At 34.1% G+C, this 19,733-nt stretch overlaps 1 protein-coding gene across 4 annotated transcripts in view; it reads right to left on the bottom strand.

Moving 5' to 3' along the window:
- Nucleotides 1-720: 720 nt before the first annotated feature.
- The window catches only part of AGO1 (protein argonaute-2), a 50,476-nt gene continuing 31,463 nt past the window's right edge, over nt 721-19,733 (bottom strand). For 2 of the 4 annotated variants that reach the window (XM_045759493.2, XM_069316294.1), the window contains 8 exons: nt 19,174-19,317; nt 18,579-18,738; nt 17,999-18,158; nt 12,512-12,592; nt 11,673-11,905; nt 10,231-10,360; nt 7,856-8,055; nt 3,278-6,403 (listed from right to left, as the gene is read on the bottom strand). In XM_045759493.2, coding sequence (XP_045615449.1) covers nt 6,295-6,403; nt 7,856-8,055; nt 10,231-10,360; nt 11,673-11,905; nt 12,512-12,592; nt 17,999-18,158; nt 18,579-18,738; nt 19,174-19,317 — 1,217 coding nt within the window. In that variant the 3' untranslated portion in view covers nt 3,278-6,294. Of the gene's footprint in view, nt 6,404-7,855; nt 8,056-10,230; nt 10,361-11,672; nt 11,906-12,511; nt 12,593-17,998; nt 18,159-18,578; nt 18,739-19,173; nt 19,318-19,733 lie in introns of all 4 variants that reach the window. The other 2 variants (XM_045759492.2, XM_069316295.1) reach the window with 2 other exon arrangements.

Raw genomic sequence — 19,733 nt, 5'->3', positions numbered from 1 at the left:
ATCAGTTAAAAAGCATTTTTCCTGCATATTGTAAGTTACAGTCAAAAGCAGAATTAGGCAAATATTATAACACTACTGCCTAAAAAAATACCATTTATCCTCTTATAAATTTTTATAGGCATATGCTATTAAAGAATATTTATAATTTACATTTTTAGTAATTAATCAAATTATGTACCAGAAAGTGAATGCTACAAGCATACAAATGTGGTATGGAAACTGAATTTCAAATATTAAAATTACAAGATCTTAATTTCAACATTACCACAGAAGCCCCCACTTGCTTGGTCTTTGGTTCTTCCAAGGAGTGAACACATGAGCTTATCCAGAAATCCAAAATGCCCTAGCTATCTTAAAATTGGTACATCTATAATTCTTAAGAATGGAAATATCATCCTTAGCATTGTCACTTCAAATAGTGTTACATGAAGTTTAACTATTATAAACATTAGGGAAATAATCTCCATTTACATGCCAAGCAATTATATTAACTACGAAAATTGTCCTGGAAATCCATTTACCAGTTGAGTGGCGGAATGCCGTTTTAGTGCCAAGGAAATTAACCAGTCAAGCACACAACTACACAGCAAACATTTAATTATGGATACTATTATTATTTCAATATTTAATTTTTTTTTGCATTACACCTAAAATACATAAAATTATAAAGCCTAAAAAATTATAAACCTCTACTGGCTGAAAAGCAAATAAATGAGAAAACCCTCAAAAATTAAAATTAATGATATGTTGGCCAAAACTCTATGAAGATCAATGAAGACTGCCCACATTCTAAGAACTACATTTGTTGATACTGTACTAGCACTTTCGTGTTCCGATGATGCATAAATGTCTCATTCGCTACAATTACCTTGTGAGTTTAATGATGCACTAGTACATCATCCAATATAAAACAACATCACTAACCAATGGTAATTAATTATTTGCTGCTACCGATACATTCAAGAACATTTATTTCCGAGCATAACGATACCAAAATCAAGGGTCTAAGCCTATAAAATTTTGCAAACAAAATGCAAGTGTAAGCTTAAATTATTGCACTGCTTAGTTGATGGTCCCGGACGTGCACAAATTATAATTAATTTTCAACGTTTAACATTAATTAATTTGTCAATTGTTTCGAAAGTACTATACAAAGGATCCCATATTATAAAAATAAAACAAAACAAAAAAAAAGACATCAGTTCTTCCTGCATATATATGTATGCTTATGCATGTGTGTGCATATCTAATAGCCAGAATCACACTACTTGGCCTAGTAAGCAAAGCCTGTCTTGCCTAACATCCAGAGCAATTTGGCATATTTTGTATTTCTTTTGAAATTATTTCACCCCTAATACGAACACACAACACTATATTCACAAAATTAATTTCCAATGTTACAAGGCCTAGCTTTACCTTTACCTAGCAGCACCAAGAAATAATCATCAAATTTATAAGTTTTGCTCCAACCCCCCAAAAATCTAAAAGAATATTCTTCTTAGGCAGCCTGGCTATTAGGTACGCTTATAAATTCATACTACATATACATACATACTGTATGTATATATTTATGTACATATACATCCTCACACACATGCAGACCACACACACACACACACACACGCATCTAAAAGAGCAGACCAGCCAGGACTGACCATCATAAACTGCAGCCGCAGCATGTCTAAATGATGCACCACCACCATGGGAGATCGCTCGACTCGTAGTGGTGGCAGTTCCCGTGCAGGAGACTACCTATTAGCGGCCCCCTGTTCAGCAACAGACCCGCATCTTATATGCATGACAATAAATAGGTGCACAATACAGAAATGATAACTATTATAAACTCAGAGGCACCTTTCATACTAAACATTATTTATCAAATTCATTGTGCCTATGCTTAATATTTACTTCTGACCATTTAGATACAAAATAAATATTCTAATTCTATAAAAAAAAAAAAAAAAAAATTTGCAAACATAAATTGAGCATAAGCATGTAATGTCAGGCTGAGCAAGAGGCCAAAGGGTGAGGTTCACTTTGAACAACGATGAGCAGCACCCTCGAAACACAAAAGTGTTAAGCAGTCTGCATGTGTGAAGTGCTATTATGATTATTGCTGGAAAGGAACACGATAAAACCAACATAATTCTGCAAGGTCCATCATATTATACGTAAACAGACAAAAGTACAAAAAATGTAGTTTTTATGAAAAATTTATTTCAATATACTGTACTGTATATTTAACTTACAATGGTTGAGCATTTAAGGCTGGTTTTATAGTGTGTGAAGTGTGTGTACCTTTGTGTGGGGAGTGATATCAAGCTCTTGAGCCTCACTTTTTGGCTAGCACAAAGTTGAAAATGAAAGAATGTGAAGAGAGAGAAGAAAGGAGAGAAGAATGAAGAAGAGAGAGGGAGGGAGGGAGGGAGGGAAGGATAGGAAGGGGAGGAGGGAGGGGAAAGAAAGAAAAAAAGAGAGAGAGAGAGAGAGAGAAACAAAGAGAAAAAGAGAAAGAGAAAAAGAGAAAGAAAGAGAAAGAGAGAAAGATAAAAAGAAAGAGCAGAGAGAGAGAGAAAGAAAGATAGAAAGAGAAAGATAGAAAGATAGAGAAAGAAAGAGAAAGTGAGAGAAAGAAAGAAAGAAAAAATAGGAGAGAGAGAGAGAGAGGTATGAGATAGACAAAAGCAAAAAATTTAGAGCAAGTGTTTATGTACTGTCTGTGTATATTCTTAAAAACATGAATCTGCATTACACAGAATTGTTTGATGGTCAATTTAAAAATGTGGGATGTGGTGATCACTTCCTACAATAAAAAGCGACGAGAAAAATGGCATTGCATTAGCAGTCTCTGATGCGACTGTACAAGGTTTCTCACTCAAGTAACAATACCCCCTTTGGTAAGCAAAGGGGTAATATTTGGGATTCTGTAAGCTAACTTTTGCTCATACAACTATGAAAACCTCCACAAATTTGTAAATGATACAGACAACATTTAAAGACATACCAATGCCAAATTACAAGAAAAAAATATATAGTACAAATTTGTAACACTGTCCACTTATATCTAAGCTAAAATGAATGAAAACTTTACTTTGATGTAAACAATGTTATAAAATCTACAGAAACATTGTATCAGACACTAAAGCTTTTGTTTCTGGTCTGTACTAATTCACTAAAATGATCCGCCATTTTGTGTTTCACTTACGATTGTCCACTTAATGCTAGACAAATGCTATTCTAATTAGTTAATGCCTTGATCCAATTAAAATCAAACAAATTGTAAAAACACCTTTTAATGTACAAAGTAACAACTGCATCCTCAATCTTTGGTCACACCCAGAACAAAAAAAAATATTGAGAGCAGCACAAAATCTAATGCAAAACATGAACTCTCCCACAAAGAAAGGCAAACTATATAATTAATTACCCACAAGCTCACAGATATCACCTTCACAATATTGTGACAAAATTAAGCAAGAGAGAGAATTGGCAAGGGGCCCATTTAATATAATGACTGATTTTGCTGCACTGGAGAAGGAAAGGGACTTATTGAAGACTTTTAAAACCCTACAATCTCTATGACTACTGTTGCATAGAGGTTGGAAGAAGCTGAACTGCCCTTTTATAAAACTATCAGGGTACTGGGGTCCGGGTTACCTTTTTTTTATTTTTTTTTTAGTGCAAAACCTCATTGAATCAAACCAATTTAGTATAACTTTCTCTTTGTGGGTGTTAATATTCTTGAGCTAAGTCTGCAGGCTAGTTTCCACCACACAAATTGAAAGACACCACTTTTAAAATTTAAGTAATGTCATTTTGGCAAGTATACTTAAAAATTAATGAACAATTGAAAGAGGTGTCATTACCATCTGAGTAACTGAATAATCATAATAATAATAAAATATGGCAGTAGCTATAGATTATTGCCAACCAGACAACCCGGATAAGCCCCATAATACCTGGACGAAATATTTCAAATGAACACTGTAAGGACTTGCTACCAGACCTTAGTGGACGCAGCTATACTGATCATCACATTAGTATGACTATGCCAGTTTCAAAAGCTCTTGCTGAAAAGATTGACTTTTTTTTTTTGTCTATGGAGCCAATTTTTATGTAAACATTTCAAGAGTTTTACAGATAAAATTGCCAATCCTCCCATCCAATATGGATGGAATGTGGTTAGCTGAAGAAACAAAGAAAGTTAAGTATTTTTCTAAATTATGCAGCATCACAACAATAAAGTCTGTCTTTAGAACTACCAATCTTGAGGGAAGTGCTCAATTGCCTTGCACTTCATATTACATAGCTTTGATCTCCCTGTAAAACATTAAGTTTGAACTCACATGCCCAGCATGTTATTCTTACTGCATTTTTATGCAGATTACATCTCAAATGCATACAAAACCTCTAAAATACTTTAATTAATGGACCCAATAACTTCATATTAAATTAATTTGTGTAAGACAAAGTTAACTCTACTCTGCATTTTTACTACTTGTGGGCTTTGGTAACTACATTCAGGAAGACTGGGATTCTGCATCTGATCTTGTTGAGTAGAGTTGCCATTTACTGCTGCATTAGAATGTAGCTGCACCTTGCCTCATGGCATCACATGAGCTGTATTATAATTATATGGCACCCAAGCCCAGGCTGCTCTTTGTGAATTGTTAAGTTCAGTTGCTTGAACCAAAACATGCTGTCACATATTGTCCTGATAGGAAACTAGTGCCTAATACATATCTGTGACATTTATGCATGTTAGGGTTTCAGACCAGTACTGTCGAGATTTACCTGCAGTTTGATGGTAAGCCATGTGTGAATAACGTAAAATACACAAAGACGTTTTTGCAAATATGCAAATAAAATGTAATGCAAATACAATAATACAATGCCTACATCACACTGGAAGCAAAAACCTGCAGTTCTGGCCAAGACTAGGAAGTACACAGGTAATACCAGGTGTTGGTGATGGGGGAGGATGGGGTGGGGGTAAATAATGCTATGAAGATTATAATCAAGTCAGATTTCAACATGGATTTTTTTTTTAGTGACAATTAGATCTGTATTAAAAAATGCCACTAGGAGAAACTCTGTCTAAAATTTACAAAATAATATTTTTTTTTCTAAACAGTATTCACCCCGTATCCTGGGGAGATCACAGCACCACCTCCGAAATGAAGGTACATATGTGTGAGGGTTTCCTGGCCCTCCATAAAAAAAAAATGGCAGTAAAAACTTGACTGCAGGAGTCTTTTACCTTAAATAATTAAAAACCCATGTCACAGTGGCTTTGAATTTCCTGGCTTCGTTAACACCAACTACATCGAGTTCAGTAACTTTGAAGCTTAAGATACGTGTACTATTATATTTCTCACCACAGAAAAATAGATGTCAATAGTACATATAAAAAAGCCTCATAATTGCTGCTTAGTGTGCACAAGTTATTTATACAGTAACATACTTGAGAGACCTGGTGCACCAGATGAATGCACACATACAAAACGTGGGTTACTCCTTATATTTTCATCTTCAGCATCACAATGCAATGAAAACACACATTTAAAGTTACTCTGGCAATAGTTTACAGTGACTTAACATGTTAAAATCGCATATTATATGTAAGCCACCATGATTGCTGGCATGAGGTACATCAGCAGGTACAATCTAATAACCATTACACCACTTGCTGCAGGTACAAGATTCCTACATTACAATCATCCAACATGTGACTTAACAGATTTACAAATGTTAATAGTAACTTCCAATTGTAATGTAGGATTAAACCTGTTCCATTATATCTATAACAAACTGTAATGGTCAACACCTTTGCCTACAACTTCTGCCATTTCAAATATCTTGAAGGAATGCCGCCAAAATACTAAACCCAAATCTAAATTGGGGACAACAATTGATTCAGGTTAACTGAATCAGGTCAGTTCATAATAAATATGGTCATTCAAGTATCAAATACACAACTACTTTTTAAAGGAAAAGTAGCAGATATAAACTGTAAATGTTAAAGTGAGATTTCTAACAATCATTTCACGGGTAAAAACTTAAGTAATCTTAGAACAACTTTCATATATATGGAAGATCTAAATCAAACAAGACTCATTAAATAATTTTTCAAAATTGACCACAATAGAGATGCATCGACGAGTATGTCTGCAGATGAATACACAAGACTTGTCCACAAGTAAATCAGTGTGATTTGTCCACAATTCAGTCCATGTGACTTCATCTTGCACAATGATGATGTGAACCTTGAGTCAGACTAGGTAGAACAAACAGTTAAGCGAAGTACATCACCCTGTTAGTGTCAACATGCACTGTCACTGCTCGAGCCATTGCTGATGGTGTGCGGTCCTCACTATTACCAGATTGGTGAGATCCTTCTCCACTGTTTAGAAGTAAAGACAAATGACGTTTAGTTATCAAACTAGGAAAATACAATTAACCCTAATCTGTGTATCTCATTAAGGCCACAAAATCCTTTACTATTGCAAGCCCCAAAATAGGGTTTGTAGGTGGGGTTTCCCTCATTAGCCATACTTTTCATGGCATAATATTTATATTGCTCATTACAGTTACGCCAGAAAAGATGAAATTTAAACATGAATTTTGGGGAATTTGCCGATTGGGAAAGAAACTTTGAAGTTTGACAGACACTATAAAAAATACACTTTCAAAAGCAAATTTGCCATCTAGAGCTCTACTATTAAGTACCAAATCAAGTGATGTACAGTACTGGTATATGCAAACACACTTTTACATGACAAGATATTTCTGAATCTCTATTATGTTACTTACTCCCCTTGCATTTATGTAAAAAATGCACCAGGCAGTGAGAAACTATTTACTGTACAAGCTGACACTCACAACAGCATGAATGTAACAATTCAATATAAGAGTAATGTAATGGGCTGAAACTCACGACTGGTTTCCCATGCCGATACACTATCCGAGTGGATAGTCTGTCGGCATGGGGAAACTACAGTCTTGAGTTCGAGTCCATCACATTTCTCTTTTATGGGATGGTTACTATTCACTGCATTTTACACTGTCTTCCCCTTGCTATCCTTACCCATTTTACCCAACCTGTCATCCAATGGGTGTGCTCAGTATGCCCATACCATTTCCAATGAACTACCTCCAAGGAAATTGCCCACGGCTCCATTATGCCAATTTATGTTATTTACCTGAACCCCCAATCATAATCAATAAAATCTATCATTTATGTGGGTAAATAAGAATTCTCATTCGATTTATATTGGTTGAACGTGAGAATGCATTCCCAGATATCACACATCAAGTAATTACCGGGCATGTTTAATTAAGGATCTTATTGGAAAAATAGGATGCATTCTAGAACTGTGAATTTTATTACAGCATTTAAATTTAAATAACGTATGTATGGCAAAAACTATTATTTTAATACTATACAATATAATATATTTTAATGTGAAACAGTTTAAATTTTCATTAGTTGTGTTACGAGTGAAGTACAATTTCCGCTAAAACATACGATTTTGTAAAATATAATTTAATTCAGTATTTATGCATTTGACGTAACTTTTAATATTAGGAAAAACATGACAATTGCAATTGCTTATATTGCCACACAAATCTGCATAAAACTATTCATCGACCGCATTAAATAAGTAAATTATTTCAATTTTAACCTCGCATGTGTGTTCTGTGTTATATCCCACGCGAATAACAAAGTCTAATGTAACTACATTATTTAAAAGATTTGTCAAGTAGCCAGACTAGTGCAAACTTCAATTAGCTAATTTGTACACGGATCGAGTTCTTTTATACGAGTTTTTCCTTTAAAAGAAAGCTACCTCACCTGTCATGCTCTTTCTCGACGAGATGATAACGTGCTCTGAAGGCTACCAAGTGGGCATAATAAGCTGGGGCAGGTATGGAGACTGACCGAGTACACCGAACATATGTATGGCACAGCTGGTAGGTCAGGCACTGCAGTTCATCACTATCAAAATGGTTATCATCCCACAATACATGATAGTGGCTTGGACGACTAGTGCCCTGTTGAAGAGGAAAAAAGTTGTAGCCTGAAAATAATCTAACAGAACTGTACATATGGATATATAGCTAAGCTTGGTTTTACATACTCTTTCTGTTAAGCAACTCCTTAGTGTCATCTTGAACTCTACCCTATTTTCCATTCTTCTGGGACGGGGAGACGCCTACCAGTAGAGGAAGTAAAAATATTTTAACACAATAAAGGCAGATATTCAGTGATAACCCAATCCAAAATATTGCTTTCCATACTCGGCAGTGACACAAGACCTACCCTAGTACCAACACACACACACACACAGCATTCTTCAGCAATATTTCATGTGTTTAATAGCTTAGGTGCAAATTACAGTAAAAAAAAAAAAAAAGAGGACAATCATTCAATTTCATCAAACTTCACTCCCTTTCCATGACTATCACATGTTAACCATACTTATTTACTTAGACAATACTCTCACGCATCGAACTACATACCAGTCGAGAAGGAAGGTAACAGGAGGAATAACAGGTCCAGGAGGAAAGACTATAGAAGAACAAGGGATTTCCAGTAAATAGGTACTTCTTAAACTCTCAGAATTTAACTTTTTTTATGTTTTTTTCCATACAAACTTTAGGGTTGGAAATGCCAATGAGAATACCAAAGATAAATGTAATATTTACAGGCAGTGTAAAAGTACTGTATATCTTTTTTTACATATTTTAAGTGGATATAGCACTTGAAAATCACATGTGGAATAGATGACAAATGTAAATGCAAATATGACTGGTTATGCTGGTGGGAGAGCAGTTCAGTACATACCAGTAGATACACCAAAAAAAAGTCCACTGCAAAAGGCATATAGCACAAAAAGTAAGTAATTATCAAAAGGCACCAAAACGGGAAGGCTGTGTAGCACCATCAAACATGCGGAATAATCAGAGGATATAGCACAAAAAGAAATAGAACAGTTGTAGAGGATTTCCCAGAAAGAATAATTTGTGATAATTTAGTTGATTGATAAAAGTGGCTGTAAACACATTACCCCAAAATCTCCATTTTTGTGGGATAGGGAGGTATCAAGCAATAGTACATACCAGTAATATGACTGCAGATGGTAAACAAATCAATCCTGGTCATGATTACCTCCTAAATCCTTTTTTATTATGAAACACTACATATATGACCTTACAATATTTTAAGTGACTGGTTTGATATTGGTATTAATTTAGAAGTATGGCACTGTTCTCTATGTCCATATCAACGAGTTCATGAAGGTCAAGCATATCCACTACAGAGAATATGCTGTCTACGTACTTATTTAAAACAAACTCCTTGCACACATCACTTAAAACTTTCATTCATTTAGGCCCTTAGTGCGCCACTTATTCTTTTCTCCTGGTCCGTTTTCAACTTCTTAATTTTTTGTATTTTTCTTTCAAAAATATTTCCAAGTAAATAATAACATTCATAATTTCAAGCCTCTCTCTTGTATATTCTTTAATAGATATAATGTCCCATACTGTTACTCAGTGTAAAAATTACACACATAGTACACAATATTTCTGTATGTTAACAATGCACCTCGAGAGAGATCTTCTACCTTCATCCATCGATACCTTGGTCCTCTTGGATTCTCCCTTTTTGGTGAAGATGACCTTGTTTCAGCGTGTTAGAAATACTTGATACATCTGCTACAGAATTGTGTATTCTGGTTTGACTATTATATTATTTAATTGCCCCATGGGAGCACTTGGGAAACAATAATTAATGGATGAAGGATTGAGGATCATCTCAGCAAGCATGGACAGGTACAAAGAAAAAATAATGAACAAGTAAAGATATTAAGGAACATCAAATGGTCAATAGTTAGAAAAATAATGGATACTATTAGGACAATGTGAAAATAAATTTCAGCAGACTACTAAGTGTCCCTAAACCAAAACATAACACAAGTGAACACTTTGACTAAAATAGTATATAATTGTAAAACAGTATATAATGATTATTGAAGATTCACTTTATAAGACAGCAATGATAAGCATAACAATGTAAAACAATGTAAATCTTCTAAGTAAAATTTAAACAAAGAAGGCTTGTGCTTTAAGGGCCTACCATGAAACTAAACATCTAAAAATTAATTTCCACCTAAATCCACTGTAAGTTAAAGCATTGCTAAATGCCATACAAATGCATTAACTAACCTGGATGCCTTGGTGCGAACACAGATAAAAATCAAATTCTGTTGGATGTGTGATGCCTACATCAACTGTAGTTCCAGCAGGGATATTACCACTTTTACCACTTTGCTCTTTCTTGTCAGAACAAAACAATCTGGATGCAAGAAAGCAAATGCAGATAATTGGAAAACAATATGGACATAAAAAATTACACAATACTTTTAATAGGATCTAATTGGAGTACTTGTGTCCTGATGGGAAAATATGAAAACAATTAGACTATTTCCTCTGCTCTATGCATATGCCAATCAGAATATTGTTCTATGCACAATTTAAGCATAAACTTAAGCCTTCTCAAAGTTACTTATGGACAAACTATTGGTATAATCCTTCGAGCCAGAAGCAGGATTAGCCTGGTTCATCAGGTAGGTATCAGGGAAGCCCAACCTCAAGTCAGGCTGCAAAAATAACATTCTCTGAAACTGATCACAAGTAAAATGAAAGTAAATAGTAAAAAAAAAATTATTTGTGAAAAAATTCTTAAATCCTATTACTAAACATTACTCAATGCTTAATTTGTAAGGTGACACTTGACATACAGCTTAACCCTTCTGCTGCAGACCACAATCATAAGCTCTTTTGTCATTTCTGTAGTACGAGTGGACAGTACCAATGAGCATTTCAAGACACATGGGCAGCTGGCGATCAACTTCCCAGATGTATAGTTGCATCTGCAAACGTGGTTCCCTGTTCTGGTTTCAAGTGTTCATCGCTCCATTGTCTTTGCATAGTTTACATACAAGTGAATAAAGGGTTGAGTCTCTTTCTGGTCTTTCACAATATTTCTCAATCTTGCTGTTGCCAAAGAATTACCACCTCTAATTGTGGTAAAAAGCAAACTTAATATTTATCTAAAACACTTGCCACCTCACGTTATTAAACAAGGAGGCCTGGTCAAATAACCCTGGTACCACCTGATACTTGAACTTTTGTTTTTAAACCACCTGTAAGCTCAGTTTAGTCACATTTTACCCATAGTCCAACTAGAGATATAATCTCCAGCCTCCAGCTTCAAAAGACTATCATATTGCCTTAGATTTCTTCTTAGGGGGAGGGGGAATCTTTAGGTTTACTTAAATATGTTGCGAGTCTTGGAAGGAACCACTATACAGGAGTATAATCCAAAATTGCATAAAACAACATTTATGAGGAAACATGAGATCACAAAGTGGTGCTTGAGTGTAGGCTGAAAAAGCAGGGCATGCTGACCATCACTGCAAATCACAGTGCCAACTTGTTCATGGCCAAACCAGCCTCCATGCAGAGCGATCCTTGCTCTGAATGGAGCGATACAGAATTAATAACAGCTTGTTTGATTGTTTCTGTTATGGATATATCTTGAATGAAATCATTTAACACTTTTTTTTAAACATTATACAAATAAAATATTTGTATATAATACAAACCTTGTATGATGACGCTTCTGCACAGCAATGTAAGTGATGCCAGGTTTGTAGTCTGCCTCTAGTTTAATACATGCCTCTCTCATGGCAGTCAATTCATGCTGCAGCACTGTCTGGAATTGACCCTCACTTACGCCATCACGATAAAGAATAATTCGATTTGGCTTGAATCGTGTAGACTTGTAGAACTGTATAAGAAGCTCCTTGACCATAGAAGATAACTCTTGGATAACCTCCTGTTAACACAAGTACTTTGTCAGACTATGTAAACAGATGAAAAACTAATTATTTTCTAGTCATAAATCAGTAAATTATAATATGACAAGATTACCACCTTCTATTTACAGTAAAATTTTACACTTTTAGTTAGGAAATGGTTATTTGATAAATTTAATTTTATGCTGCACAGAACTGGAATCATATTTACATCTAGTAAACAATTATTGAAGCAAAATGAACAAATGGAGTAGAACAAATTATTACTTTAGTTACTGCTGAAAAACAGCATTTACATTTCTAACTTTTATGGTCTTGGTGGCAACAGGGAACTGTTAATCAAAAATTTATTTTGAGAAAATAGTAGACATGACAAAACTGAAATCTCTAAAATTTGCAATTAACCATTAAATGACAATATTTAAAATGGAAAAGGGTATCCAAAATTGAATGGTGCTTGCTTTCTGGATTTGCCAACAAAGTAAAATGGTCTTTCCATGACATTTTAGATTATTCTGCCAATAAGGGTCATGTTATCTGTTATGTAGGAGGAAAAAACATCTTTTTGACAAGCAGCTAAAAATCATCATGTTACCAATGGGTTTAAAAAAAGGAAAAATACTTGCGTCATGTGCTGTCCTCGCGAATGTCAGTTGTCTTGGTCGCGAGCCATCACTGGCACTTTGGCCTTGTGTTGTTGATCCATTCTGTCAATGGCAAATTCAACGCTTATTGAACTTAACTGGTAATTATAATTTTCTAAAATCGAGGTTTTTAAATTAAAATTACAAAGATTATTAATCTGTATACTTAGGTTAAATAATTTCATATCATTTATGGATGTTTTTGCATTATATTCATCATCAGTAAAGAATATGCCATGACAACAACACTGGGGCTCATGTACACAAAATTTTCACTTTCACAACCTCATAAGATAGACAACAAAAGATCGCAATTGTTTATATGGTTGTTCATTAAAGGATTTTTTTTATTTAACTCAACTCTACCTTTTCTCAAATACTTAAACTCAAACAGTAAATATTAAACTACAACACCAGCAGAATATAACCTATGATGTAATATATCCCAAAAAAAGCAAAATAATAATAAAACGCTTCAAGATACTTGCTCAATGGAAATAGAGGTGTTCTTAAACTATGTAAGAGAAGGACCAACTGCCAGTTTGCTACAACCATGCAGATTATGACTTAGTTCTGATTATATGCAATAATTTTATTGAAGTATTTAATAGAAAAAAATTCTACCCACACCTCACTAAAAAAAAAAAAAAAAAACTGTTGATACGAGTCTATCCCTCTTTTCAGTACTTTATCGTTCGCACAATCCTGAAGACTGTCGATGGCACTTTTAATATTTCCCAATCTTTATTTGCACAATGAGATATTCAGATCAATATTCTGTTTCATTTAACATCCCAAAACAGGTTATTGTTAAAAGATCTTAAAATTGTTACAATATATTTGTAAAAACAAAATATATTAATAATAATCCAGAAACAAAAGACCATTTGTATTTCATGTGGCAAATCCAGAAGACAGACACGAGTCAACCCATCTTTATATTTTGTTTATATTTGTAATTCCATAGAATCCCACACAATGTATAATGTTTTCAATATCTAGCGACATAAATTAAAATGAACTTTATATAAGAAAAGGGAGTGAAGAGCCATGCTTTATCTACTGAGGTATTTGGCAAACTACAGGCTGTCCAACTCAGCATCATAGGGAAATATTATATTTTATTATATTTACAGTAATGTTTCGGGTAATAAACAAAATCAGTCAAATAATGTCATGTCTAGCAGGGTTTGACTGACCTCATTTTGTTGCCCGAAACAATACAGCAAATAAAATCAACGATTCAAAATGATGCACGACTTGGTGGTCACCCTGTGCATTAAAGAAAAAAAATCTACACTATAAACTATTATCACATTCCTGTTTGTGTGCAATTCTAAAAGAAACACAATAGAAGTACAACAGACATTTTTAATCATCCATGTTATATTGCCATTGAGTGACAAATCACAATACTGATTCAATACAAAATGAACTGCAAAATACCCTACTCTCAGCATTCACCAACATAAAAGTCCATAAAAGTCGAGTCTTCAGTATTTATTATGTAAACATAAGAAAACTATATGAATTCATAATACGAATTAATTAAATGAAAATGCCTCTTGCTGTAAAAGGTTTGCACTGCATTTAGGTGGTAATGTAAACAATGGTTCAATTCATTTATAGGAAAAAGAAATGTATGAAATCTTGCTGTATGAATTAGCTGTCATTAATTTAAGCAACTCTTGACCCTGCCACTTAGACAACAATTTGCCCAATGGTCAATGAGAGAACAAAATCACTTCTAAACAGAACTGATGCTGCAGTTATAATAAAACTTTTGTACTTTTAACCAATTTTTAATCCTCTTTCCTTAAGCAATAAAATCTTGGAATGGTTCTTTAAGACCAGCTAACTCATCATCTTTCATTTTCAATCCATCCCTAAAGGTAGGAAGGAAAATATCTGCCCATTCGACCTGTATGTTTATCTTCTTATCTCAGCATTAAACTGAAATTGTTACTTGAATATAGTTATGCATAATCTTTTTGGTACTGAACATTAAATGAAAGCAGAATGTTAAAGAAAGCTCTAGAACAGCTTACGATGATAATAGTAAGTATTGTACTCATTGTATGTGTATCATAATGAGCTATGCCAAACTTACAATGGCAAGGCGTTCCCGGGGGAGTCCAGGAAAATTGTGCAACTCATTAACATCCCTGGAAATGGGTGGGAATCACACATCTTCATCCTGCTTCATCTGCCCTACCTCCCAAACCCACACCATCTCATGCGAGTGCATATAAAAAAAAAAGCTAATGTTGCATGATGTACACATTAAACGTACCCTCTACCTTTCCGACCTCAGCTCTCAAGTTTAATTCCACGATTGCAAGAATGTAGGATTTAAAAACTAAAATTGTTGCAAAATGTCCCAGATATTTAGATTAAAAATAGGCAAATGATTGCAAATACTGCTACTGCCACTTGCATTTTTCTAACAAGGTTATCCATTACTGATTCCACCTCCCACTTCACCTTTTCCAGTCTCCTCCTGTACATCCAACCTGGATGGAAAAACAAGGTCACACATACCAACCACTCTTACATCGCAAATAATTTTTCTATAATCAATAAACAGTATTACAACAAGTAAACTGGTAATATTAGAGAGCACTGTAATTACCACATGTGAAAAACCCACAGTTCATGAAGAGGCCTGGCATAAATATTGTATTCATGGTGAATGCTAGCCGGGGTGCCAATATTGACCATCGTACGCTTTATCATTTGCCAAATTTGATACATCACCTTTGCGCACACGTCATTGAAGATATTCGATACCTAGAAAGTGGGGCTCTTACAGATGGACTAAATTAAGTTTTTATGCTTGATTGTGAAGCTTGCCTCTTTCTCAAGGAACAGGTCATTATAGAAATACACTCTCATATAACACATGACTCACTACACTGCAACTACTTATGTATAGTACAAAATGTTAACGGCCGCAGACCAAAAATTTTTGTTGCAAACATTTTCGTAAACTCGTGAAAATATTCAGTTCGATTTCAAGTGAATGTCCTTCCTTTTCAATTTTGGAGCACAAGTTCAACTTAGTGCAGTTGCTGGCATCCTTGAACTCATAATTGATGAGAAACAGCAAGAAACACTGACTGTTAGAGATCAGTGTAGATGGAAATTTCGAGTGCAAGAGCAGGTCGCACAAGATGGGATGAATGTAAACCTGAGAGGATTGGCATGCGAGAGTAGCTATTATGATTCACAAATTGAGCATTAATATGTAAAACTAATTTCATTCATAAATAAACTGGATATGGTTTTGTTTTTGGCAATTTATCTTGAGGATGAGTTACAAATTTAAGCGTAAATATCTTAAACTCCCTCACAAATATCAATGTGTATGTTAGGAGATTAATGAAGGTGAAAAATTGTAAATAGCAAGAATGAGGCAAGTGTACCAGGATCATTTTGTCATACTGAATAAAGAGATGAATAACTGGTGAAGTATATATATACAAGAAAGTAAAAATAAAGGGTGTTAGGAGAGGAAAGCCAAGATGATGATGGGCTTACCTACCAGGGCTTATGGGCCCTGCCTCATAGTTATTGAATCGCAAACTACATTCAATATTAATGCTCAATTATCAGTTGTGAATCAAGTGAGCATTATGTTCCCAACACATTAGCTCTGTCAAACCTGCTCTTGTAATTCTTGAATGGTGGTGACAACACCATCTCCCAGTTCATTTCACTGCATATGAGTGTTTTTATCTCTATCTTCTCATTTCATTTTCTCTTGGAAAGTGACTGTTCCCTGTTTGTTGTGGTCATATCTTCTCAGAGTTTTCAATTTTTTTAACTCAAATTTCTTACTCTTCTTGTATTTCAAAAAGGTGAACATTCTATGATGATGCTTCATATTCTAGAACTGGTATGACATAAGTAGAGTATATTAACTGGAAGGAATCTGTTTAAATTTGGAAAAAAAAAAAAAAAAAAAAAATACTGTATATAAGTTAACCAATTTAATGTACTGTATACTGCTGATGTTATCCTATTTACACTATATGAGACTTCACTGTTAATACTGGTGTTATATCCATTCCAAAAATCACTATCACCCACTATCAGATTTCTTCAACTGCCACCCTCCGTGATGTAGTGCGTGCATTGCGCAAGCTGTCTTCGTGGTAGTAGTTTATGAAAATTTTGTGTTTTGTTAAATGACAAAAGATGAGAAACTTAGAAGGTATAAATAGTCTTATGTGGTAGAGGTACTGTTGTAAATAATTTTCTTGAATGATGATGTTACTCTGCGTGATCCTATGTAGTTAATAGATATAGTTAATGGATTGGCAGTACTTTTCAAAACATTTAGCATTCTTTTTTCTATATTGTTCCCCATTTTTACTTACCAACTCTATGAAAGTGGGAAACAGTAATAATAATACTGATGTTACCTTATCAACGTCAACTGTATACTAGAACACACATTTGAGGGACATGAAAGTTGTGACTGGTTTATCCCCTCTATGTTGCTGAGAATACCAAAAAATTAAAACCCTCTCTCAAAAGAAATATAGAACAGCAAGAAACAAAATATTACTTATATTTTTTTCTTAAGGATTTTTATTATTTTTTATTTCATATAATAAATGAAGTGCTACTGATTAGTCGTGCATGCTATGTATATAAATATATATATATATATTAGTTTTTATCCTAATGAAACCTAAATTAATATAACTGTCTTAACTCAACTTTCACAAATATATTCTAAATTATTGTAATGCAGCAGAACTCTTTACCCATCATCATTTACAATAATTCATTAACAAAACAATGTGAACAACATGGAACCAACATTGCAATTGTTGATTTAACATCTAGACAATATCAATAATATTTATCTAATTTTGAATGAACTTTAATACTGTTGATCTAATGTTAGGTCAATTTCAATAATAATGCTTTTCCAAAATCATGGTATCTAATGTGTTATCTAATACTTGTAAAATTCCCATTAGCTAGAATTAACATGGCCCTAACCAATCACAATTTGTTTCACTTGACTATCATTATGTACAGTACTTTGAATGGGCTTAGATTCATTGCAATTGTGCAAATATATGGCTTTTCACTTTTTTGGTATCGAATTCAAAATTTGCTTACTACGTAAGAGAATGTTTACCATCTATACTCGGTAATCCGAATCATAGGGGGGTTCAGCTCCATTCAAGTAAGCTTAATTTTTTACTAGGAATGAATTTTTTTTTTTTTTTTTTTTTTTTAACCACAACCAGTTACTTGTACTGTTTAAACATTAATTTCCTCCATTTACTCTTACATTTTCAGTTTATCTACTTATTCCTGCCACTTACCTGCACATATTTTCATAGCTTATCTCCTCATTTCTGTCGCTTACCTCCACATTTTCATGGTTTACCTACTTCTGCCGTTTCCTCAAAAAATGACAAACACAAATTCATCTGGATTACCCACCTGTCTGTGCTGCTGGACCCGGACTGTTGCGGCGTATCGAGAAGGATGAGCATCCATAGAACCTACTACAGCTGCAATGGACGGTTTCTTGTTATCCCCTGCTGGTGGATGAGTTACATCTGCACCAAGGAAGATTACTGGCTCGTTGAACACCTTAGGTCTATGGAAAAAATTGGAAAATTCTTATTGTATAAGCAAATTCAGAACAGTAGTGTCACTTCTGAGACTTTATTTCTGCCTTTTCTATTTTCTATCAATGTGAAAAAATTCAAGCTTCTTTTTTATCATTCTTGAATCTGAGCCTATGGAAGGTAGCAGAACTGATTAGCTTATTCAGCGCCAAGTTCATATGATCACCAGAAGGATACTGACCATTTATGCCTATCTTAATTAAGTTAAATAAAGAAAATTACTTGTTATATAAAAATCTGTTACTGGGCTTTACACTGTAAAGTTTAGTTGGATCATGTCCCTAAATATAACAAATTAAGATACACACATACTTCTGAAGGACACCAATAACTGTTTTTAACAGCTAAAATACAGTACATGCCTGTCATCATGTTTTAGCATTTCTTACCTAATGCCTGGGACTAGAATAGAATTGATGCCTCCTAACTTGACATTGATCTTGAGGCAGAGGTTGGATAATGTTTGAGGTGATGTCTTGTTAACATTTTTGGCTTGTACACATTGAGTTGCCATACCCAAAACAGTATCACCCACTCTCTTCACTTCAGCTGTAACAAAAACTAGGGTTAGTAAGAGGCTACACAAAAACACGTGCAATTTGATGGGAGAATGTTAACAATAAAGAGGAGATTAGAAATAAATGGAAAAGATACTTTGAAAGTTTAGTGGGATGATGTGATGGTAGCACAACTGGATTTTATAGGGAAAGAGTAGTGCCTGATTACATGATACATGACATACAAGGTATATGAAAGAAAAAAGTACAAGAATTAAAAAGCAGCAGCTGTGGAAAACTGCAAAGCCGAGATATATACACAAATTGTTTTCAGTAAAAAAATTTTCTAATAGAATTTATCAAATGCATTATGCACTCTGAAGAAAGTAATAATATAATTTTTACAAAACAGCAACAAACTGGTTTATCCTAAGGTTTGCATAATGTTAAGAACAGATGACTTTCTTAGATATAAAATTTTACTTACCATAGACTGGGGTCTTCCCAGGAAGTACTACACATACCAGCTGAAGACCAGTGAAAGTACTCTTGAGATACCGAAACATTGGCTCTACCTGGTCAGGTCCATTGGCATACTTGCAAAAACATGGCTGACCAATAATAGGCATTCCTGAATGCATGAAAATAGAAGAGGGGTTTAAGAATATAAACAATTCAATATTCACTTGATTCCATGTAACATCTCTATATAAAAAAATGACTAGAAAATGTTTGCAGACATCATAAAACCAATAAAAATTAATATAAATAATAAAGCCTTAACCCTCAGAATGTAACCATATTTATATTAATAGTGTAATGACTGGTCAATAAAAATAAAATTCAGTAAATGACAATGGCTGCAGGTGATCAATAAATATCAATGACTGCATGTTGGGGATAATAACTAAACTATACTGTATACACACATCAGTACAACACCACTTACTATAATTCAGTTTTGTGCATATAAGCCAAATACAGGAATAACCAGAGTACTGTTACTATTATTTTAATTAGAAATATGTTTTATCTGGTTCAAGTTAA

This window comes from Procambarus clarkii, chromosome 83, assembly GCF_040958095.1.
Source record: "Procambarus clarkii isolate CNS0578487 chromosome 83, FALCON_Pclarkii_2.0, whole genome shotgun sequence".
NCBI classification, from domain to species: domain Eukaryota; kingdom Metazoa; phylum Arthropoda; class Malacostraca; order Decapoda; family Cambaridae; genus Procambarus; species Procambarus clarkii.
This window is presented reverse-complemented; position numbering and strand designations above follow the sequence as displayed.